The sequence below is a fragment of the Dysidea avara genome, chromosome 10 (assembly GCF_963678975.1).
Source record: "Dysidea avara chromosome 10, odDysAvar1.4, whole genome shotgun sequence".
Classification (NCBI taxonomy): Eukaryota; Metazoa; Porifera; class Demospongiae; order Dictyoceratida; family Dysideidae; genus Dysidea; species Dysidea avara.
In genome coordinates, this window is record NC_089281.1 from 8,665,489 (window position 1) to 8,689,986 (window position 24,498).

Genomic DNA, 24,498 nt, shown 5'->3' on the forward strand with positions numbered 1-24,498 from the left:
CAGGCTAAGATAGCATTCTTAGAAGGCGAAAGAAGAGGACAAGAAAACCTTAAACGAGACTTGGTACGACGTATTAAAATGCTGGAGTATGCGTTGAAACAAGAGAGGTGATTAATTGATAGCATTAATTAACCACACGCCATATGAATCTTACAGTATAGAAGCCAAACTGTTGTAGATTCTTGTACTTGTCAGTAGATAAGCATAGCTATTGCATGAAACATACAAGTGGAGTGATTTCAGTTATGTTAGGAATGTTGATGTGTTACCACACTTGCAGAATAAAGCTTCACAAGCTACAATATGGCAAGGATCTTGTGTTCTCAGAGATGAAGCAGCCATCTTTTGAAGGCGATAGTATGGGTTGGTATCATGTTAGTGTTACAAGTTGGTACATGTGGTATAGTGGTTAAAACATTTTTATGTTCTATTTGTGTAGCTGCTATCGATCCATTAACTGAGAGCAATCGAAATGACAGCAGACAGCTACTAAGAGAGTAAGTGAGAAACAATCTATTTTTGTTTAACCCTTTCTCTTAGTTGTCTTAGGGAGATTGGGTACACAGATGCTCTTCTAGATGCCCGAGCATCACGTGTTCGCCATCTCAGAAATCTAACCGGTCATCAGGGTGAATCTGGTGATTCACCTGCTACTAAGAAGCTTTCAAGAAATGAAACATCCCCAAAGCCAGTAAGAATGACTTTCTTTCATGATCTTGATATTACAAGAATAGTATATGTTTCCTGGCTAGATGGGTAAAGTCCATGGGGGGTTGGGTTAGAGGGACTGTTATGGGTATAAAAGGTGTGTATGTAGTTTTGTGTATGAATGTATAACATCTGTAAAGTATGTTTGAGGGTCTGTGTGTAGGCTTGTCTTGCTATCTACCTATGTCCCTTTATGCATTGATGTCTGTGTATGCATATAAAGATGTGTGCAAATTTTTAACTGTCGGGCCTTACACCGCCAGGGTAACATTGTTTATACTGCTCAACAAAAACAGCAACAGCAGCAGCAACAACAAATACAACAGTCCCCACAAGCCCCTCCACCACTTACCCCCCAGGAGACCATCACTGCAACAGAGGACGATACCGGCCAGCATGAAACGTTAGTGTCAGCCTCATAATTTGGTGATGGTAGATGTATCATTCTTTTTATTAGTGTGACAGTAACTGTAGCAGTGGCAGAGGCGACAGCAAAGCCAAGTGATCGACCTTCCTCCCCACCCCCACATCCCACTGCAGATGAGGAATCATTGATAGCAGAAGCTCAGGAGTCGTTAGAGAAAACTTTTGAGTTTCTAGAACACCAAGATGACAGTGATAGTGACAGTGGTGAGTTTACACTATGAGTGTGTAGTAGTGGTAATAATATGGGGATGTGTTGTTAGACCAAGTGTGCACCTTAAGGCCAGCCATTCACTTCTTTATCCCTTAAACCTGCAAAAAACATTTGGGGAATGTTTGTTTACACAATATGGGCATGCATGGTGACATTAGGTGGGGTAACGTAATTCTTATAGTACCTACAACTACACATTGATCAAAAGTCTGTTCACTGGGCTACTTGGAGATGTTTAAATGAACACTATAACTACAGCAGCTTGCTTTTTATGAAGCGATGAACAACAGCGACTCTTGTTTCCATGCAACGTCTTTAATTTCAATTGTAGGTTTCAGATATGGCCTTATAGAATTTTTATGGCAAAGTGAGTCAATTGCTTCACTTAGTTTTTCATCGCACAAATAGGAACTGTAATCGGAGCTTATGGAATTCTGTGCAAAGGATCACCATTTTTAAGTGTGCCATATGTGTAACACAGTCAATTTCAGTTGGTTGTCCATGTTGCTCGAAATGGTAAAATATCAAAATAGCCAATTGCCATCTGCCCAGGGGTGGTGGCACTGATCTCATTGGCTACTTTCAAGTGTCTGACTTATAGTGCATTTGTTTCCATCAACCAACTCAAAATTGACTGTACACATATGTGAGGCAATAGCATGTAAGTATTGCGTGTGTTGCTGCGTGCAAAGAGAACTGCTTATTAATATTGTTTATTATGACTGATAGTGAATAGAGACGTATCTGATGCATTTGATCTTCCATTTAAAGCCCACTCCAACAGGTGAACCGTGACCCAGTGCATTGCAGGTTATTACTGATGATAAGGCTAGGGTGGTCCTCCTCCATGCACATACCACTGTTTGGCATGCATTATATTTGGCAAACATAGCTGTTTTTCTACATTCCATTCGTCATTGATCAATAAAGACTATTAATGTGGGCAAATGACTTGCTTTCTATGTCACAAGAAACCATAGCAAGTGAATTGGCAGAATTTTATTTTTGGCAGACACAACAAATTAAAGTCCTTGCCAATCATACCATACATACAAGAAATATAATATTATATACAGTGTATTTGAGTGCACCAATTACTGATACATCTCAGAATTAAGGGTCCATGCTTGTGGGATCTTTACTATAACATCCTTTGGCAATCACTTTAAATGGCTTTCTCTGTGATGCCGACTTGGGTGGCTATACCCACAGTTCTCCCATATAATTGATAGTAGTGCTGGGCAATATAATGAATTTATTTTGTATCATGATATATTTATTTATGTCGTGATATGATAGCTAGAAATTATTATCGTGATAGAACTCATGTGACCTACCCAATACTATGTAAGCTAGTTTGTAAAATGGTGTTACCAAGCCTTGCTCTGCACTCTCATAGAGAGTGTAGTTATACCATTAGATATTCTGGTAACATGTACGTATCCTTTCTACCATTTTGAAAGTAATACACGGATATGTTTACTATGGTCAATACAATGCAGTGGGCAGTAAGAACAGTAGTTCAAAGAAACAATGCAATTACACTTGTAATAGATAAAAATTACAAAGATATTGCAGATTCAACCTTAAGACTAAGTATTGTAACTTGTAAGCTATCAACTGTTTATGGGTATACTGTATATTGTGATATATATTCACATCATGAATAAATTTTGCCATGACATATTACCCAGCACTAATTGGTACTTCATTATTTTTCGAATTTGGTAAGTATATAGTAGCCAAGTGACAACTAAGTGCTTGCCATGCTTTATGCTGTTTTCCCACTGAGCATTAACCCTCTAGGATGTCGTCTTGATATAATTGGTCAAGCCTGAATGTTGCACAATCGTAGTTTTAAGTTCTCACTTAGTGCAAGTATCTTTGAACAATTCTAATGGTTAGTTTTACAATCTTGTGGAAACTCAAACCTCAAACTCTAAGAACACAATACCATAATGTGGACAAAGATTTGTTCCCAACAAGTCTGACTCCATACACTTCTAGCTCTGAAAGACTAAAAAAATCAGGTGAAAATTCTGGGTCCTGATGTTTACATTGTGGAGAGATTCTACTGTTGATCATGCTTTTGAAAAAGTGGTTGTGTGTCCCCGTCACAGGTAGTAGTGCGGATGATGAATCAGATGAGGGTTCATCATCATCACGGCACAAGAAGCCAGATTTAATGGAGACAAACGTTCTGTCATCGGCAGAGTCTGGTGTGGTTCATGACTTGGACCACGAAACAGAAGATGCCATGTTGGAGTTTACATCAGGTATGTGCTGTTGTGTGTGCCAGCTCTCTGAAATATTCTGAGTATTGGGGAAGCACCAAGTTAAATGACAACTAATATGTTATACTTCAAATATTAATCTTTTGTATTAGTTAATTAATATTTAACAATGTTAGCGGAGTAACTCTCATCATTGGTATATATATTTTTGTTAATAGTGTCAACTCATAATGAATCTGATGTCTTAGAAGCAGATGTGTCCTCAGAATCAGGACCAGATGCACCTCCATCGTATCACATTGCTGTGGCAAGTCAAGAAGGTGGGCATTATTTGGATATGTGAGTTTTATTTTGAGAGTGAAATTCCTGTAGCCAAGAACAAAGAACAAGAGTGGGGGAGGGGAGACTTTGTCAAGATGCAGGAGAAGTATGCCCAGCATGCCAGAAGAAAAAAGAAGATTTCTGCAAGTGAGTGTGCCATAATTTTAGTACTAGTAAGTGTACATACAGGTGTATAGTATACCATAGTTTCATTGAAAGGTAATAATGACTTACAAAACACAAATAGGTGTAGTTTTTATCTTGTTTGTGCTCTCATGGGTGACTAACAATATCGACTTCATTTTCTGATAATTTCACACTGTGTTTAATTGTACAAGCTATTGCCCATTTATTGCCAGTGGTTAGTTCTGCTATTTGTTCTACATTGTTTCCTATCTGTAGTGACTAGCTACTGTAGAGTCATTCTTATAATGGAGCACTGAGACTAATATATGTAAGCTGCTTTGCTTGACTGGGACAAATGCAATCCCCTGGGAAGAATAAATACACTATACGATGCCAGTAAACGTAGAACTCCTCATAAGAATTCATTCCATTGTGTATCTGCCTTATTTGAATCTGCCCACACAAGTTCTAACAATTTTTAGCCAGTAACTATCAAATATAATAGTTACTCTTTTAAACTATATTTGGTTGTGACTGATATCAATATAGCACTCTTTTAGTTCAGATAAATGATATATGATGTATTTGACAGGGCCTGCTAGAACTGAGTTAGAGCGTCTGAAACAGTACAAGAATCAGGATGACGAGTTCTCTGGCTTCTCAAGTCCAAATGCTTCTCTCCTAGCGTCAAGGGCAAAGAACTCACCCGAAATGGAGCCATACTCTCGACCAAAGAGCCCAAAACAGGCAACAGGCCACCCTCAATATGAAAAGATAGAAGTATCATTGGGGCTGGGTGAACTAGATGGGCTAACAATATCAAATGAAGCAGAAGGTGGAGGAGTAGAAGTAAGTTGACACTAATTTATTGTAGTCACAGTTCTTGTGTGTTTATATAGCCACCGATTGATGAAGTACAGAAGACATGGTTCGGTCGATACTCAATGAGAAGGTAAGTTGATATGTTTACCTGTGTGTTCTAAGCGGTTTAATCAGTTGTTTTTTTGTGCTGAAATAAAGATTCTCGTAATTAGGATGACAGACATTTCTTAACTTCTCAATTTGCAAACTTTTTCGTAGTCTTTGTACTGCCAAGCCATTATATGGTAGAAACAAAGAATGATACATTAACCATGTGATGCTTCTATTGTCTGTTGTGATTAGCTCTCAATAAGTCAGTAGCCAACTGTTGTGTTGAAGGCTTTAAATTTTTATATTAACATGAAGCTTTTATCTGCTCTATGGGTGGATCTGGTATTGTACGTAAAGAAAGGCTTCATAATAGTTCATATATATTGTACTGGTGCACCCAAGCATATCATACATGTGTGCTGATTGATTGATACATGTCGTGTGTGTGTGTCTTGTGTTACAGTCACTTTGATGCAGTCACTTCAGTGGCCTTCCATCCTGTGGAGGCCATGTTGTTAACAGGATCAGAGGATAAAACATTGAAGTTGTGGAATTTACAGCGTAATGGGCAGGCGAGGAGGTTTGTTGAGCTTAGTAGGTTACTAGAATGTGTCGTTGACCTTTTTTTTCTTTTAGAACTGCCATGATAGATGTTGAACCAATCCTTACATTACGAGGGCACAAGTAAGAGTTTGTTTGTTTGTGTGTGCATGCATGCGTTTGTGAGTTGTGATGTAATCAGCATGCATCGTTGCTTAGTAGTCTGTGACTTGTATGTGTAACTGTGATCCGTATACAGTGGAGCCAGAGGAGGGCGGAAGCCAGAATTGTACAAAAGTGTGGATGATGTTACAAAGTGTGGCATCATCATCTTGGTAGGGTATAGTATCCCTAGAATTTTATACAACTATTTTGCCTTGAAACTGATTAAGTGCTTTCACAAACAAAAGTACATTCAGAGATGTTGTGTCAGGCTTCAATAGTCGTAATACAAAACTGGGAACTCACTAGGGATCATTAGATATTTAGATTGTGCTTCATGTATCAAAGTATGCAACTAAGGCAATATATTTGAGTAGTGTCTAAAAAATGTTTTATCCTCCTTTGCAGTGTAACCATCCATCTATATGATGGAGATTTCGTGCACCGTACTTACTTGTCCTTCTCAGGGAGCTTATTTTTGTACCAATAATCATAAGCTACTAGTGAAGCTATGCACCACGTATGAAGTGTACACCATATTGTACCAGGTGTGTCACTTAGATAGTAGCTACTGTATGCATAGAAATATTCGCTGTGTATAATTTTCGTGGTACCTCTTGTCCATGAAAATTAATCCACCCTAGAATGATTACATACCTAGTTGAGCTGCTATTAATGCGCAATCAAATCCACTGCCATCGTCGAGGTCGTCACCCGTCATTGTCTAAATAATGCACTATCACTCCTTTTTAATGTACCACTGTGCAGTTCAGTGACGCGTGAGATAAAACCGCGTGATCACGAATTCACTATGAAGTCTTTATTATCGTATTTCAATTGTCAGAAAGAGGAGAAAACAGTGCCTAGTGAAGACGATGAAGGTACTTCTTACAAGGATAGCAAAGTGCCCTCAAGCAAAGTTGTGAACGAAGCTCACCACCTGGTTTGTTTGGGTGAAGAACATGGGAAGAGCAGAGGTGATTATGTGAAACTTTTGCCTACAGAAAAGGCAACCGTCATAAGAGCATACCACTCCTTGAACTTGGCTTGAACGAAATCTTTGGCTGGCTTGTTTATACTGACAGATCCAAAATGGTTGGAATCTGTCAGTACAATTGTTTGGAACTGTGTCAAAAAGAATGTTATTTTTCAAGGATTTCAGCAATGCACTGCCCTTTGAACCCATCAAGTAAGGCAAGTGCACAATGGGTCTCATCAAGCTCAAGTCTTTCCCTCTCTTTGTTAACATATTTGTAAAGAGATACACCACTGTAGTGGTCTCATTGGCCCAATGGTTTTGCAGTGAGAGTCAGATTTGTAATCAACTTGATGATGACATAAAGGAAGATGTTTACATGAGAATGACTACAATGAAACTGATTACAGCTTGATGGATGATAGATTTACATGGTTATGTTTCATCTTGACCCAGTAGTGTGGTAAATGGTTTCCAAGCTGCTGGCTTTTTTTCACAATTGTTCATTTGATTTGTAAAATCATTGTAAATTAAATCAGTCATCAAGTTACATGTCAATCATACTTCAGTTATGGAAGCTACAGTCATGGAATACGCCTTTGTTCAAAGCATCTTTGTAAGTGAGGGTGCAATCTGTCTTGCTGAAACCTAAAACCAGATTCAATGCCAAAAGCTAATTTTGTAGCCAAAACAACAGTATATACTCTGTAGTCTGTGACACCCACTTTTCTTTGTACAGTAGCCATGTTGAAGTAGATACGTGACCTCCAAAACCTTTTCAATCTTGCATTTGGTGATCTGTGTACAAAAAAATGCACACATTAATCTCTCCAGGTTGGTGCTCACTGTTCCCCAGTGACAACCTCAGCAATGCGTGATCTGAATGTAATTGTTTGTCCAGAAGCCAATCAGAAGTGTATTTTTTAGTCCTTGATATGTAGGGAACTGATGCAGTATCGGCTTAGAATGTGCAGCATTCATGTGTGTATCTGTTAATAGTACGAATTCATAATTGATAAATAGGAAATAGAGAGATAATTATTAATGGTATAGTGGGCATGTGCATTATTTGAAGTAATCGTGGGTTGGTTTTGTTGTGTACCAAACTGTTCAAAGAGGTCAGAATGTCATAAGGATATATCATTTCATTATCTACCATCGTGTAACAAAAGGTTACTGAAGATTTGGATTCATAAGATCGGTACCTCTATAAAACACGGACTGTAATGAGGACTCGGATACAAATAACAATTCTTTGACTGGCTATGGAGGTGTTGCTATCTCCACAGATTTACCTAGCCTCGTACCTGGCGAATATTTAGATTTCCTTGCTGAAGAATGTGAGAAATTAAAGACAATTGGAAAAAAACTCAAGCCAAGTTAAAAGCCATTGAATTCCAAATTGATGCTTTAAGTCATGATGGCAAACAACTTCATTATTACACTGGCGTACAAGTTTTTCAAAGTATGCTTCGATTTTTTGGGGCCTACAGCTTACAATTTGAATTACTGGGATTCCAGTACAATTGCTGATGCAAGTGATAGTGAGAAGGGAACCTTAGAAAGCTGTCGCCAGAAAATGAGTTTTTAATTGTAATGATATGTCTTTGAGCTGGTCTCCTTGAAAGAAACCTTGCTTACAGATTTGGCGTGTCACAATCCACTGTGTCCCAGATATGGATAACATGGATCATATATCTTCAGTTCCAAACCATACCACTGTGGCCCACTAGAGCCATGATAGATGCTGATATGCTGGACTGTTTCAAGCAGATGTCCCCGGGCCATCTACAAGGGTAATTTTGGATGCGACTAAAATTCGTGTTGAAAAGCCTGGTTTACCACAGTTGTAGCAGGCAACATTTTCCAATTACAAGAACACTAATACTTACAAAGTATTGGTAGGGATCTCTCCATATTTCAAAACTTTATACCAGATTGATCTCAGATAAGGAACTTACACGTTGCAGTGGTATTTTAGAAATGTTGGAAACAGGTGACTCAGTTTGATATCCAGGAAGACTTGGCATTGCTTGGAGGCGGACTGAATATACCACCATTCCTAAAAGGAAAGTCACAGCTTTCCGAGTCTGAGCTAGTGGTGACAAGGCGAATTGCATCCATCAGGATTCATGTGGAACGAGCAATGGAACGAATCAAGAACTTCCACATATTTGATTGAACCCTGCCTTGTCTTGATCCCAGAATAACACTATCAATGTCTACTGTGTAGCTAACCAGATATTTTATATTTAAAGTAATTTTCAGCCACCATTATGTACTTAGTGTGATCATAATCCATAAACTGTATTCACAAAATATTGATACACTGTATAGTTATATACAAACATGTTACAGGTAGTAAGATAGCTTTAGCTGTGGAATTAGTATTTCATCCACCATGAAACTCTCAAAGTATTCCTTTACCTGTGCTAATCTTTTACCCACTCATTGTCTGGTGTTATTCTACAGCCTTTGGTGGTAAAAATACAAAAAATAAATCACACCAACTAAACGTGTCAGAATAGACATATGACTGCAGTCATACTTAATGGTGTGTGGACTTAAGTTGCATTTTATCATTTTCCATTGTACAGTAAATGATGGGTCATCACACGGTTGCTTGGGAGTTTGTGCTCTGTAAGGAAACTTAATTTCTAATATGCCATTTGGCTGCTCTGAAGAAGGATCATAAACTCGACTATCTGGAGATGCTCCTAAATATCCTTCATGTAGCAACTGGGTCACTTGTGGGAGGAGGCCAGGAATTGTACATACCAGGTATTGGCTGGGTTCCACTTGGTTTGCTTAAAATCTCTCTCCTTGTGAGCTTTAGTTGGTCAACATTTATTGGCTTGTGGTGTGTTCCATGCTTGCTTTACATCTGTACAGGTCAAAAAATCTGGTAACTGTCCAAATAAACAAAAGTTAGCTACAGCATAGCACAAGGCTCATACATGTTTGCACAATGCACGTGGTCCCCTTCCAGCTGGGCAACCACAAATAGCAGAATTAACCTTCCGAGACCCTCTGCAAAGTGTTCTGTACATCTTGTCTTTCTTCATCTTAGGACGGCAATCAGCCTTGAGCCTTAACCCACCAGAACTCATCCTCATCTGTAACTGACGAAGCTTGCACATGGCCACATCGGAATAGACCTTCACCAGAGTTCATAGATTTGAAGTCATTGGTAGCCTTACCATCGACAGCTGTCTGTTCGATGAAATAATTCAGAGTTGCTGATAGAAAAGTTGGGCACTTTAGTAGATGAACGAAATGCAGTTTTGATGTTTTTCCAACCAGGAAACGCTGCAGTCAATGTTTCACTGCTTTGACTGTGGCCATCTGGATTTGTGGTGAGCCCATCCTTTCACCCTAAATAAACACCCAACAACATGATAAGCTTTCCAAGACTATTTTCAATATACATAGTATTCATACAGCTTATTAACCATATGGCACACAAGCACTTTCTGTTACAGCTAGGTGAAGAAATACTTTACCAGAAAAATATAGTATGTGTGTATGCACAGATTGTATGTGTTGGTCACCATACCTCATCACTGAATCAGCCTTTTTACCCTTTATTGATGCTCTTCTGCACTGTAACCATCGCTTCAGTTTGGGAACTTTCAATGCTGCTACATCTTGGCCACCCAAGGAAGCACCTGGTATGTCTTCTTCATGTAAAAAGATGGCATTTTCTTTGTCTTCGATGTCTGAATCTATGGCAAAACATTCTAAATAACGCACATTCCCACTGTACCGTTAATAACTCTCTATTTCCTATTTGAATTTGTGCTATTCCTGTCCCACTGAAAGGATCTCTCTGTCTGAAATTTTTAACATAATGTTTAAATATACGAACCCATTCCAAGTTAGCATTTGAATCAACTTCTTTGTCATACGTGACTGTCTGCTATTTACTATCTACTACTGAGCTTGGTTCGCTTAGCAGGTTTCTTCTCCATGATTACATCCTCATTCCTCACCTCATCCTTACCAACAACTTCCTTAGTTGACTCAACTTTAGATTTTGCAGCGGCACTTGCTGAATCATTGCTTTCTTTACTTTTGTATTTAATTCTTCACCACAAGTGGCCTCCCACGTGTCCTTGTAGACATGATAACCCCTCACGATAGAGTTACAACAATATCATGCCATTTCCTTTGGTAGAAGAACCAGAGGAAATGTATGGAGTTAACTACCTAGACTCATAACAAAACTGCAGAACTATGTTTTCTTCATTACCATCTATTATTATTATTGTAATAACCAGCGTCTTTTATCACCTGCTTTGGCAACTGGTGCTGGCTGGCGAATACGAGCTAGCCATGAAAATAAAAACCCACGAAATTCACTTCTGATAAAAACACGAAATGGTTGTACTGATCTTGGAGAAAATACATACATTTCTACAAGTGTTATTAACAAATGCTATCACCTTGAGTTAATAATCCCCCCCCAAGAAATGAAAGGGTGCATAGTTAGGAATTGTCTGTGTCTTCTAATGGAGGTTCACTATACTATTCAAGGGTTGTTGATTTACAGGTGCACAATTGCTTAGGTACACCCTCTTTTCATCCTGCTTTTTTTCATATTCTATATACAATAAAGCCTCTGTGAGGAATGAGTGACTGTTTAATTACCCTGTGATCTGGACACAACTTTTGTGTGCTTTGTGTATTGGCTAATATTCAAATGGAAAACCATGAGGAAGCACACATTGGCTACATCGGCATTGTTTTTACATATTGGTATCATATTGGCAACAAGGTGCAGATACAGTATCAGCTAAAAACCATGTCAGTGCATCTATAATAACAATGTGTATGGTCCTTCAGAGCCCTTGAAAGTCTTTCTGCCACCCCAAAACATTGCATCACTTTACTAAGAAGCAGGAACTACATACATTGTCTATATTTCTACCATTTTATGTGTTACTCTCCAATATTTGTCCATTGAATGGTTTACCATACCCAACAATGAAAGTTGAAGTTCTTTGCTACGTAAGTGTAGTATAGAGTTTGTAATCATTTAGTGTGAGGAGGAGCCATAGTTGAAAGTCACTGTTTTCAAGGCATCAAGTATCCCCCCCCCCCCCTTAAACAGATTTCTCACTTATTCTAATGTTGTTATTGTATGGGTTTGTACATATCACATCCATCCTTTGATTGTGTGTGTGTGTGTGTGTGTGTGTGTGTGTGTGTGTGTGTGTGTGTGTGTGTGTGTGTGTGTGTGTGCATGCGTGTGTGTGTCACGCTTGCGTGCACATCATCGTGTGTGTGTGCCCTCTGTGTGTACTAGTACAATATTATGATGGTGTGTTCACACTGTTGCAGTGGTTCAGTACTGTGTGTGGGTACAGCAATGTCAGGAGAAGTATGCTTCAGTGCTGATGAATTTGGCGAAATACGTGTTTGGCAACTACCCATTGAAGTCAGTGACCCATTTGATTCATATGGTAAGCTTCCTGGAGATCTTATGTAATACTTATTAATTAAAAATAACCTGGTTTGTTGTAGATGCCAAAATACATCAAGGAATACTAAAAGGACATAGTGATGCTGTCTGGGACCTTACAGTACATCGAGACAGAGATTTGTTAGCTACCGCTTCTTCTGATGGAACTTGCAAACTGTGGAACTGGCGATTAAGTCAGGAACCTCTTCTATCCACTCTCACTGTAGACCCTGGTCAGTTTGTACTTATCAAATTATTCATATGAACACATGTTGTCTTTTTTAGACTATGGTATACCCACTTCTGTTGACTTTGTTCGAAGCAATCCATGTCAGCTAGTTGTATCGTATTCATCTTCTCGTGCTGTTCTATTTGACACTGAAACTGGCAAGAAAGTGTTAGACCTAAATAGCACTCTTACTTCCGGTAATACTCATCTATACTTTGTTTGTTGTAATGACTTCATTTTTTACAGACAATACACAAGCAACTCAAATAAATAAGATACGGTGTCACCCAACTCTACCTATAGCAGTAACAGCACATGAAGACAAATATCTTAGATTCTTTGACCTGGTTAGTGGAGCTGTTACTCATTCAATGGTGGCTCATGGTGATGCAGTCACTGGAATAGCCATTGATCCCAATGGGCTTTATTTGTTATCATCAAGTAAGTGCATTGTTCCATTTGATGCATGCATTTTTTACCAACTGTTCTATTAGAGTAGTTGACTTGTGCACCGTATGTGTATACTACCGTAGAGTCGGGTTGTTAAGTGCATGCACTTATGATTTTCAGAGAAAACATAGTACAATCTGTTAGACACGTACACCTAATTAACAACTACGGTGTGTTTAACACAGAATCACTACGTTGTAATAGAGTAGTCAATAGTTCATGCCTGTCACCACACCAGTGTATAAGGATATTTGACTCCATTTCTGGGTGAAATCCTTCATGATGAACAGGAATATTGCAATCCAGAAGGCTGATTTGCTGTATACATTGTGAAGGGAGAGTATGTAAGCACTCGAGGAGACATTAACTTTGCAGTTTTTCCAGCTTTTCTTCCCATGTGTAGCTTTGTTGCATGTTGAGCCTCACACTGGGCCACGTGCACTTATCAGCCATGCTTAATCACAAGAAATGTGTATGCGGTTAACAAATAATATATGCTTATAGACACATGTGCTTAACAACCTGACTCTACGGTATCATTTTCTAGTCTTGTGTGGCCAGACTGATTACGTGGCAGACGCTTATCAATTTACAGAGTGGCACTTATAATCCATAAATCAAGCACCCAACGTGTAATTGGTCTGGCCACATGATTTTTATGCATTTTTAAACTTACTTCTTCTATTAGAGCATTCAAAATGAGCATGTTTGTGCACCATTACTACCTCTCCTTTCTATGCTGACCATGTTATTTTAATGCATTACCATTTGTGCAAGTGCAATTAGGAGTTGATTAGGGATCATAGGGAAACAAGAGAGGTCATCTACACCTGCAGATATACTATTGGACATTTAATCCCTAATTTAATCATGGATATAGACTGAATTAGGGATTGAATGTCCACTAGTATATCTGCAGACGCAGGTGACCTCCCTTGTTTCACTATTCTATGATCCCTACTCGAACCTAGTTTTCCTTGTACTTGGTTGTTTACTTTTTTGTAACATTATTATGACTGGTGGACACGTGTATACTGCATCAAAAGAAAGACTGGTGCCAGACACTGTTTTCATCTGAGCACACACACACCCCCAACAATCAATTACCGAATGGCTTGTTCAGCCCGTTACACAGCGTTACAAAGAACAGTACAGGAAGTGCCTCTGCAATGACAGCTCAAAGTGTCGATTCACGGTATAGCACATGATGGCTTCCCTATACATTAGTAATGGGAATTGTCTGTATTTTCCGTAGTAATCGGATTGAGTCAGTGAAGAGAAATGAGACACAAAGAGGACAAAGGTAAGTCCATGATGTACTGCTGAGTGCGGTATGCCAGAAGGTACCTGTTGGGCTGAAGTGATGTTGAAAAAAATCAAGCCTGTAGGCCCAGCCATTATAGAGTTTCACTTGTCTGAAGGCATCAGTAAGTAAGTCAGTCAGGCAGTAGAAAATTAAATTTTGTAACAACCTTTCAAGTCATGCTGAATGCACTTTTACACTATATAATAAAGTTTCGAAGTGGAAAAAATTAGATAGATAATAGATAATAAGCAAGTAAGGAGAAGCTCAGAGAAAACTTTCATAGTTTAAAATTCATGTGCAAAAATAAATAAATAAATAAATAAAAACTTTTAGAGGAAAAATTTCATAACCGAGGAGCAATCTATGAAACTTTTCCACTTCAAACATTATTATGTGCATGTAAATAATACAGATTCTTGAGTAATGGATTTGTGTTACTATTGTAGGTCATGATGGGTCTTTGAGGTTCTGGAATCTCGACACCAAGATTTGTGTACAAGACTCAATTACACATAGAAAAAGATTTGACGAGGCTATCTTCAATGTGGCCTGCCATTCTTGCAAGCCTTTCTTTGCAAGTGCGGGTGCTGATGGTATAGCGAAGGTGTTTATTTGAACATTTCATTGCATTTCATGTAGTGCACACCTTTTAGCTAGGTAATAATTTCTGTACATTTAATAATTATTATTAAATATTTAAGTTGTTGTACATTCCTTAGCAGTAAATCAGTCTGAAATGTCTTTAGTTAACAGAGTGTTTTTAATTCACCAGCTGGAAAACAGTTTTTAGTGTGTGTGTATATCCTTGAGTGATGAATTTACTACAGAGGTGACATTAAACTACAGAACCAGTTTTGTGCAAATCATTCATAGTGGTCTGTTCTTCCAACACTGATCCAACAAGTATGCAATTATAACTGGACCAAATTTTATATAGACCCATTGCCCCACTAGCTCTGTAAGACAAGGACAGTTGAGCATTTGCTAATAGTAGGTCCCTGGTATACACATGTGTTTGTGTGTACAGGTAGGCAAGACCTCAAGGGGAATACCATGGTATTGTAGCAGATAATAAAGAAAAGTGTACGGGTATAAAACATTTCCGATTCCTTTGGAACTACTAAGGGACAACGCCCAGAAAAACAGGCAGGTTTATTACACGGTGTACTAGATGCATCTGTTTAGGAGTGATAGCAATGCTGAGACATGTAATAGGAATGTCGCTAATGATTTCACAGAATACTTTAATACCACTTACTCGGGAGTTTGTATGGAAGATCAGGAATATTTCAAGTCATGCTCGTTCCCATGGGTGAGTGTATAGCTACGTGCCTTTCAACGGTGACTGCCCCTGCTTATTGAACTAACTAGCTAGAGTAACTTGACCCCCAACGACATGTCGTCTAGGCACGCGCCAAAGGAACCACAACAGCAAGGGAGTGTCACTCCAATAGACACTAGACTACTACGATTTGAGACTGGGGTCAATGTCGGTCAAGATCTTGACCGTTGACTTTCATCGAAAACATTTGTCTTGACCATTGACCTGGTTCCGTTTATTTTCGCTATATTTTAATGCACTACTTACGAAGCTTTGACCGTGCTGGGAAAACAGCTTGATCGTTGTTCTTCGTGAAAAATTGGTGACCTTTAGCTTAGACCACGGTCGAAGGTCGTAGTACAGTGCCACCCCCTTGACAACAGCCAGGATCTGAGATCTTGACTTCTCTGCATTCTACCTGCACTTAAACACATCAACTTCTCTCCAACAAATGGTTTTATTCGTAAATGCTATCCCACTAGGAACCTGTGAGAAGGCTTAAAGCCTGTGATACAGGGAGTCAGAAATACAGGGATTTTTTTTTCTGCATTCTTCATGTTTTTGACTCCCTGTATCACAGGCTTTAAGCCGTCTCACAGTCACAGGTCCCTAGTGGGATAGCGTATGGGAGCTGCATGAGGAGCAACGCTTTGCTAATATAGCTGACCGTCTTGCTAGGTAGCTGCATAGTCCTCAGACCTGCACTTCCCAGGCTTGCCAAGGCTATATGATTTTTCCAAGGGATACAAAACAAACTGGAAATGTTGTCTTGACATCTTTGCTAGAAATCTCTGGAATTACTGTAAAATCCAAAAATTTTGAAAGTTTCCAGATACACATGGATATTACATGAGGGACTATACCCATATTTGAGTAACCGAGTCTTGAAATCTTTACCAGAATCTGGTAAAATCTAAAGATTTCAAAATCTTGTATGCAATTTTGCTTGGTTTCGGGCCCCTTGGATTATTCATACATATTTCCCCTTCAGTGTGGATGATTGCATGTGTGTGCACAATAATATTGCACATGCATGTGTGTGTGTGTGTGTGTGTGCACTTGGCATGCATGATTGCAAATTGTGTGTCACAGGTGTTTGTACCGGTGTGTGTGTATGTGTGGTGTCACATATTATAATGGCAATGGATATTTCATTTTGCTCAACCATCGTAGACCCAGTGACTGTATCAAGCCAACCCTTGGTCTTCATACCGGAAGTGAAATTACATCATTTAGACTATCTGGGCTATCATACAAACAGCGCGCAATATAGGAAATAGTCCACGGTTGAATATCTACAATTATTAAACTTCTCAAGTTGCTATATGAGACCATTGAAATTTCAGCACTTGGTCATTATCTACTGACAGGAAATTTGTAACCCTGCTATTACACTTGACAAGCCATCTTGTAGTTTATTACTACGTATATTTGACTGTGACTGCTCTATTAGAGTATCTTGGTCTTAATCATTTCTAGTACTAAACATTAATTTTGAGTTCTGTAGTAGCCGCTAATAACTGAATGTTTACTTGACTGCTGTATAGGGTAACTATAATCTTGAGTGATTGCCAGGAGTCAGGGTATGGCTATGCTCCAGAAACAATGTACAATATAAAGCTATTATAGTATGGAGCGCTATATAATGTGGAGTGTACTGTGCTACTAAGCATTGTACTTAGATGCAGCTTCAGAGGGTTTCCAAAAACTGGCCAAGATCAAGATACCCTAGTATAGCAGTCACTCTAATACAACAGTCAATAGTTTTGATAAACTAATAGGATTAAATTTCCCTTGGGGGAGAGCATGCCCCCTTGACACCCTAGATTGATTTACATGCTGCATGGTGTGTTAGTCACGCTAAGGTACAGGAATTTTTGCATAATTTTAGCTACAGTGTTATCAGTATTGAAGTGGTTAGGACTAGTGGAGATCTTTGTAGGTAAAGATTTTCACTGTTCTATGTTTTTTCCTAGTGACTGTTCTATAAGACTGTCTCAGTTATGAGAGTTTGTGTACTGACCAATTTTCAACTTATTCCCCCAATCAGTTTAGTCTGTAGTCGTGTCGTGATAACAAATATCACTTGTGATTAGTCAAATTTTGCTTGCCAGTGAAAATAATGCATAAATCACCAGTCAATGATCTATAAAGTGGGATGGAGGAAGAGTGCGGTTAAATATGCTGGTATATCCCTCTGAATTTGAAGTACAAGCTATTTGCACATTGCAAAAAGAAAAATTAATAATGAAACATTTTGTGTCTGAACTCGGATTTCTGTGCTTTTGACATAAATGGTGCAATACAGTTGCCATTCTTTTATGATGTTGGTACTCCAATGTATGGGACATCATTTGAATCAAAATTGTGAAACTGACCACTTTTTTACATCTGGATGTAATATTCGACTTCTGATATGTATGTCCAACTAGCCATGATACATGTGTGTTTCATTGTGTAGTTTCCTTGCAATGCAACAGCTCCAGGACATAGCGAGCATGGTATACACAATTTTGAGAGATACACAGACTCCAGCATGGCATGGGTGCTGACAGCTGCTATTATTGTCTTTTTCATGGTGAGAAGAATATTATTAATGCATTTGTAATGCATATGATGCAGAAAGCTGGGTTTTTGTTGGTGGAGATAGCCTTTGCAAACACCACCAGTGAAAGAAGAATAGTAGTAATTTATGTAAGAGCAATATATGACCTGTGTAATATAAGTAGCCATTGTATTTCCAATACAGAAATACATGGATGCTTGTGCTAGTGCACTTGGATTTTTTCTGTGTGGTTTTGACTACATATCACATTATCAATCACCATCATGCATAGAGGAGAAATTTTTTAATGTCACTGATCCTGGATTGTGGTTCTTTAGAGTAAGTAAGCTGTGTCAGTACTATTCACCTTAAAAAGTATGTCTTTCAAATTGTATAGTTCACATTTGCTAGTAATGCTGCTACAATCCTTGGTGGCTGTCTGGTGACAAACAAATATAAACTACGACTGCCGGCTGTGTTTGTTAGTGCATTTTTTATTAGTGTAAGTATACTATTGGTATACCTCCATCGTTTAATGTCCTTCATGTCTCTATACATACATTGCAGGGTATAGTCCATCCTGCTGTTGCACATATTATCTGGTCAGACCGCAAAAAGTCATCATTTTTGTCACCATTTCGATTTTGTGATCATTCTAAAGGTCATGATCATGATGATCTAGATTGTGATTCTTTCTTCAGTAAAGCTTATTTCCTTGACTTTGCTGGTGGTGGAGCAATACATCTCTTAGGTATAAAGCTGTTCAGATATTCAGCAATGATCTACATGATTCACTTTATATAAAATGCTTTACACTAAAACTACAGTTATTAGCTTAAAGTATTCCATTCATAACCTTGTCTTTTCTATATACCACTGCTTGTTTGATGTGCTTTCCTGAGCTCCAATTGCATGCAGGGGCAGATCCAGGGGGATTTGTGGAAGAGCCTGCTTATAAGACAAATTTTTCTTAAACTCAGTGCTGAAATCAAATTCAGTTTATCATTCAAAGATACCTATTCCAAATATTTATATACTGGATAGCTAGTGGAAAAACACTTTTTACCTCTTGTAAAATCATGCTGCCTCAGCATCTTTATACACAATAAATCAGCCTAAAACTAATCATTATTTTATAAAGTTATTACAAACACTAAATGTTTCAGAAAAACCTATTGGTAAGATTTAACAACAAAACATTATATTGCTGGGGAGTGATTATTTGTTATAAAATATTACTACTAGGTAGCTGGACTGATAGAGTGGAACCTCTTTTTAAAGGTCTGGTCTTCCCGGCAGACCAGACTATATAGAGATGTCCGGCAGTGATTAGTGTCCTTGAAATTGTTGAATGCTTGATAAATAAGAAATGGCTAAGAAATTTTTGTGTGTTGGTCAGTTTCACAGACATTATGTGGGTATTTCACTCAGTATGTGCAGCATGCTCTATCTATCCATACCCCACAGGAAAATTTAGCCTTCTGATATTGAATTTGATGACTATGAACTTTATATTGAATATGCAATTGTATAGTGAACCTAAAAAAGTGAATATCATCAGTTTCTAACAGTGCAGTAAGCTGTCATACAAGTTAAAAGGTGCACATAAATACTGCAGTATATATGGTTCAAGTTTAAAGTTAACTTTCAGAAGGTTTTGGGATGCCACCTCCAGAAGCCTTAAGGTATTTATGAGCTTAGATTTATGCTAAAAACATGCACTAATAAAGCAAGCAATACCAGTCTGTGTTACAACTACCAGTCTGTGTTACAACTACCAGTCTGTGTTACAACTGCTCTCAAGATTTTTCAGTTTATTTTTAGCACAGGGAGGGAATTGCCTTCATTCATACTGTATACTGTAGAGCATTCTTTCAAAATTTGGAAGATGCATATACTTGTTTTTACATGTAGACCATGCGGGTTGTTGCTGAGAAGGTTACATGTAGTAAGAATGTGAAATGTGCTTGTATAAACCATACAGGTGGTACTGCTGGGCTAATGGTTTGCTTATTTGCAAAGCTGCAAAAGTATCGCGATCAGAGACACAGTCAGGTATGTACACTACAACTAGTTTAGTGCTACATTGTTAACAGTGTTGGGCAAGTTACTTTTTAAAAGTAACTAGTTGCATATTACATATTACTTGCAGCTGAACTATTTAGTTACAGTTACATATTACCCATAAAATAAAGTAACTGTAATAATATTACATATTATATTACTTTGTGTCCATAGCCTTAAGCTGTCACGTGTGAAACTACCACCTTATCACGTGACACGATTGCGCTGTTGGACAATGTGCAAGTCTTGATATAAGTAAGTAGCTGGTGAATAAGCCTCACTTAGTAGGTTTCATTACTTCGTTGTGGCTAGGCGTTACTCAGTGGGCTACTAACGAGATTAGTAACTTCGTTACTTTTAGTAATAACATTTCGTAATATTAGATTCGTTACAGTAACTATATTACTTAGGTAACGCGTTACATTTGCAAGTAAAGTAACTTGAGTTATATTACCTGTTTTTATAGCGTATTTCGTTATATTACTTTGTTACCACAAAAGTAATAATATTACGTAACGCGTTACATAAGTAGTGCGTTACTCCCAACACTGATTGTTAATACAGTGAACCCTCGGTTATCCGAACCCCTTTGTAAATATGTAAATTATTTACAAAGCTCTGTTGAAATACTCTAATAGAACATACACCTGTACTTTAAATTAATAGAACAGTCATTTCCAGATAAACGAGAGTATGGATAAACAAGGGTCTGCTGTATTGTTATTGTATATTTTAGCCAACTACTGATAGTGGCACATATAGAGAAGATGATCCACGTGCATCCCCTAAGTTAGTGACAATATTGTCAAAGGTAGTGATCATATTTTCTTCCGCATGCATGCAGAGGTTTTTGGGATTGGATGTATCCACTAATGGCAGGAAATGAGAATGTGGAAATGGCTGCACTTGGCGTGTTAATTCTTTGGTTTTCATGGTAAGCATGCAGTGAGTCATACATGCATGTGTATAATAAGCTATACGCCAGGTTTTCATTCAACTGTGGATCTACTGAGAGTGTTGAAGGTAGGCATGTAGAATATCATGACTAATTATTAACACATTACTATAGATCATGTTTGACTAGCCATATTGCTCATTCAGATTTAGGGAAGGAGTTAAATAATTTGAATAGTGTGTATGTGACTGGGTCTGGGAAACCGGCATGACAGCAGATTTGATTTTTCACCAAGAACACAAGGCTACATGAATAAACTATCAAATTTTATCAAAATCAGCTAGACTTGCTTTTACTGGCTGCTATTCCCAAGCACAGTGGCAATCCATACAAGCCCTAATGGAGCTCTGGACAGCCATGGGGATGGCTGTACAGCTCCATGGTGTTGAATGAATACCTTTGCTGTGAATGTCTCTTTTTGCCAGTTTTGAGATCTGAAAGGAGCATAACTTGGCCTAATTCATCCCTATGCCTTCCTCTTTAAATTTTTAAAACAGCCCCCGGCCCCTACTTCCCACCCTTTTGGAGCTCGCCTGATACAGTCAATCCTGGTTTAAAAACTATCACTGGTGGGAAACTTAGCTGTTGGCTACTTGTACAGTGGATGCTCTGGAAGGTAAGGAATTGGTGTAAAACGTGTGAAAATTTGATACACGTTAGTTTCATCCGTTGGTGAGCTACAACACACTGAGTACTTGAAACCAGCATTTCTCGATACTTTCATATAGGCAATAAGACTGGTTTCCCCAGACTGGGTCACGTATAAAGACCACTGTATCATGCACGATTTTTTTCAGGTGGATTGTATGGAGCATATCATGCAATTCCTCCTCGTAATATGATAATGTGTTGTGCTGCTGGTGGTGTCCTTTCCATTGTCATTGCCTGCTGGGCACAGTTACGTTATGAAACTGACTCCATTAATGCCAATCAGATATCCAATGGAATACTATCTTGTCTAGTAGCCATAACTGCTAGTTGTCCCTTTGTGAGCTACTGGGCAGCTTGTATGATTGGCAGTAAGTTAACTAATGCATGTCACTGTATATAGTCTCTACTGTTGATTGTTCACAGTCATTGCTGTGATAGTCTACCATCTTGGATGTTATGCTGAATACAAACTGGGAATTGAGGATACTGCTAGGGTTGTCCCAGTACATGGAGTATGGTATGGTAGTCCATTGAACCAGACAGCATAACATGTAATTTGGTATGTTGTGCATACGTTTCATAGTGGATTATGGAGTTTGCTGGCTGTAGCTGTGTTTGTTCAAAATTATGAAAGTTTATGCCATCTTCATGCCACATTTGAGGGAGTATGCTACTGCAACTTACGGCTACCACACTTGGTATATGCATGTTAATAACATCTTAATCACTATGCAAACATTCTTGTTGATAGAGTTGGATAGAAAGAATTGGTGCTCAAGTGATAGGTAGTCTAGTTATTATAGCATTTGGTCTTAGCACCGGTATCAAATTATGGGATTCTGTACATTATCCCAATACAACCAGTGATTATTGTAGTGGCAAAGTGAGTGATAAAACATTATTGTGTTTTACTCACTCTGTTTTTACATAACCAGGGTACTGTGTATAAATCCTGACAAGTTAAAATTTCAGGGAGGTTTTCTACTAACATCGCCATCGGATAAATTTACATATTTTTCTGGAGAGGAAAGAATTCCATTAATATCTATCATAGAAGATGCACGTGGTAATCAAAATTATGGAACTGCTGATGACCTCACTGCAGGCACCATTAGTCCACAAGCTGATGACACTATTGAATCCACAGGCCCAGGTAACAGCAGAAACTCTACATACTCTAGCAGGAAATCCACATTGTCTAAAGATACTTGCATGTCTCTTCCTGCAAACTTTGACCAGCAAGAAGCTCTTCCTGTCTCTAATGATTCTACTCTTTGATGCATTATATTATTTACTCTTGGTTATATACACAGCTAATATGTAATAAGTATGTTTGTCAAGTTTGTGTGTGTGCGTGTCTAGATAGATAGCTACTTAATCCAATGCCTTTATACATGACTATATTTGTAAAAACATTTTTTTTTAAATTAATTTTCTATGAAGTCCAAGCCAACACTGATCTTATGTGCACTTTTCTCTCATCAGCGTTTACTCCTTCCAAGTGCCCTAAAGGACCTTGTAGTAGCAACTTTGCAATATTTTGATAAGTCATGTGTAGCCGGCTACAGATTTTGTCTCAACAAGTTCTGATCACTTGTGCAATGACATGTGCCCTGTTCCCATTTAGTATAGTATTTAAAAACAAGTATTAGATCCATTTATATCATGCATAACTTTAAAATATCCTAGTTTGTTTTTGGCACAAACACCATGCAAACTTGCACATTTTCATGCAAAAATGAGATTAAATAACATATAGCAGCCACACACAGTAATGACCATGCATCACTACTTTTTGTGCAGTGAAGGCCACTGGGAAAAGGTAGTGACAATCACTATGTCACTCTCACTGTGTATATGCAAGTTTATAACCAGCTGTATATATAGCTGGCACTGCCAATTTTCCTGCCCTGTGATGTGTCATCTTTTCCTCTTCCATAGGCTATTGTGCATGAATAGAAACTACAGTGTATATAGTGGTCATTGATGTATCAGTTTAATATATACTGAAGGTGAATGCATGCATGTGTGAGTTATATACATAACATAATTTTGAAAGTATAAATAACATGCAATATATTTGTACTACTAGGAGACATGACTTTTACTTATCAGCAAGAGTTGTATGAACTCTTGTTATCAGCTATTACATGATCAGTGTTGTGCTTTTTCATCCAGCAGCACAAGGGACCACAAATTTTAATTATACTGTTCTCAAGTATATACTCAGCCAAATTAAAGAAATTGCACATTAGTAAGAGTATACAATTTGGAGCAATCTACCTCAACAAGTTGTATCATCAAATAATTTCAACAACACTTAATTAGATAGTTATTGGCTAGACGATATGTTTTGATTGTTTGTATAAATACACGCAACACAACTTTTGTTTATACATTATTCCAAAGTTAAGTAGCACGTCTATAAACACTTTCTACCTCTTAATATCCTGAATAATAATTTTATAAAAGGATTTCCAAACAAGATTACCATAATCAAGGGTATATAGGACACACTATAGTGTTGACTTGTATGAATATCTCCAAGCAGGGATAATATAACTCGATGATATGCCACTTTAATCAGTAGTTTGGATGTTTGATTTTTTGATAGAATTTTAGTTGTGCACCAATTTGAATGCCAAGATTTTGTATACTATCGCCATTTTCAATAATTGTGTTATTTATTTTGTAGCCTGGCATTTGAGTTGCTCTAGTTTCTTGATGTCTTTAAGTAAGTGATTTAAAGATCTACAAACCACACGCTACCTGCTTGCCACGCCGTCACTTTTATTCAGTAAGAATTATAAATGATTGGAATGGACTCCCATATGACTCAGTTAATGTTCATTCAACCAATTTGTTTAAGACACACCTCGATAGATTTTATTATGATT

At 38.0% G+C, this 24,498-nt stretch overlaps 1 protein-coding gene and 1 pseudogene across 1 annotated transcript in view; both read left to right on the top strand.

Annotated features, from left to right (window-relative positions):
• LOC136236975 (striatin-like) overlaps positions 1-14,765 on the top strand; it is a 15,158-nt gene extending 393 nt beyond the window's left edge. Inside the window, exons 2-19 of the mRNA XM_066027212.1 lie at positions 4-107; positions 281-363; positions 440-497; positions 541-691; positions 972-1,111; positions 1,166-1,338; positions 3,466-3,621; positions 3,798-3,899; positions 3,952-4,047; positions 4,619-4,875; positions 4,926-4,978; positions 5,402-5,518; positions 5,575-5,622; positions 11,960-12,081; positions 12,143-12,313; positions 12,366-12,506; positions 12,556-12,750; positions 14,512-14,765. Of these exons, the coding sequence (XP_065883284.1) occupies positions 4-107; positions 281-363; positions 440-497; positions 541-691; positions 972-1,111; positions 1,166-1,338; positions 3,466-3,621; positions 3,798-3,899; positions 3,952-4,047; positions 4,619-4,875; positions 4,926-4,978; positions 5,402-5,518; positions 5,575-5,622; positions 11,960-12,081; positions 12,143-12,313; positions 12,366-12,506; positions 12,556-12,750; positions 14,512-14,681 (2,337 nt within the window). The 3' untranslated portion in view covers positions 14,682-14,765. The remainder of the gene's footprint in view (positions 1-3; positions 108-280; positions 364-439; positions 498-540; positions 692-971; positions 1,112-1,165; positions 1,339-3,465; positions 3,622-3,797; positions 3,900-3,951; positions 4,048-4,618; positions 4,876-4,925; positions 4,979-5,401; positions 5,519-5,574; positions 5,623-11,959; positions 12,082-12,142; positions 12,314-12,365; positions 12,507-12,555; positions 12,751-14,511) is intronic.
• Positions 14,766-15,108: 343 nt separating this feature from the next.
• Positions 15,109-23,060, top strand: LOC136236976 (putative ammonium transporter sll1017; annotated as a pseudogene).
• Positions 23,061-24,498: the final 1,438 nt, after the last annotated feature.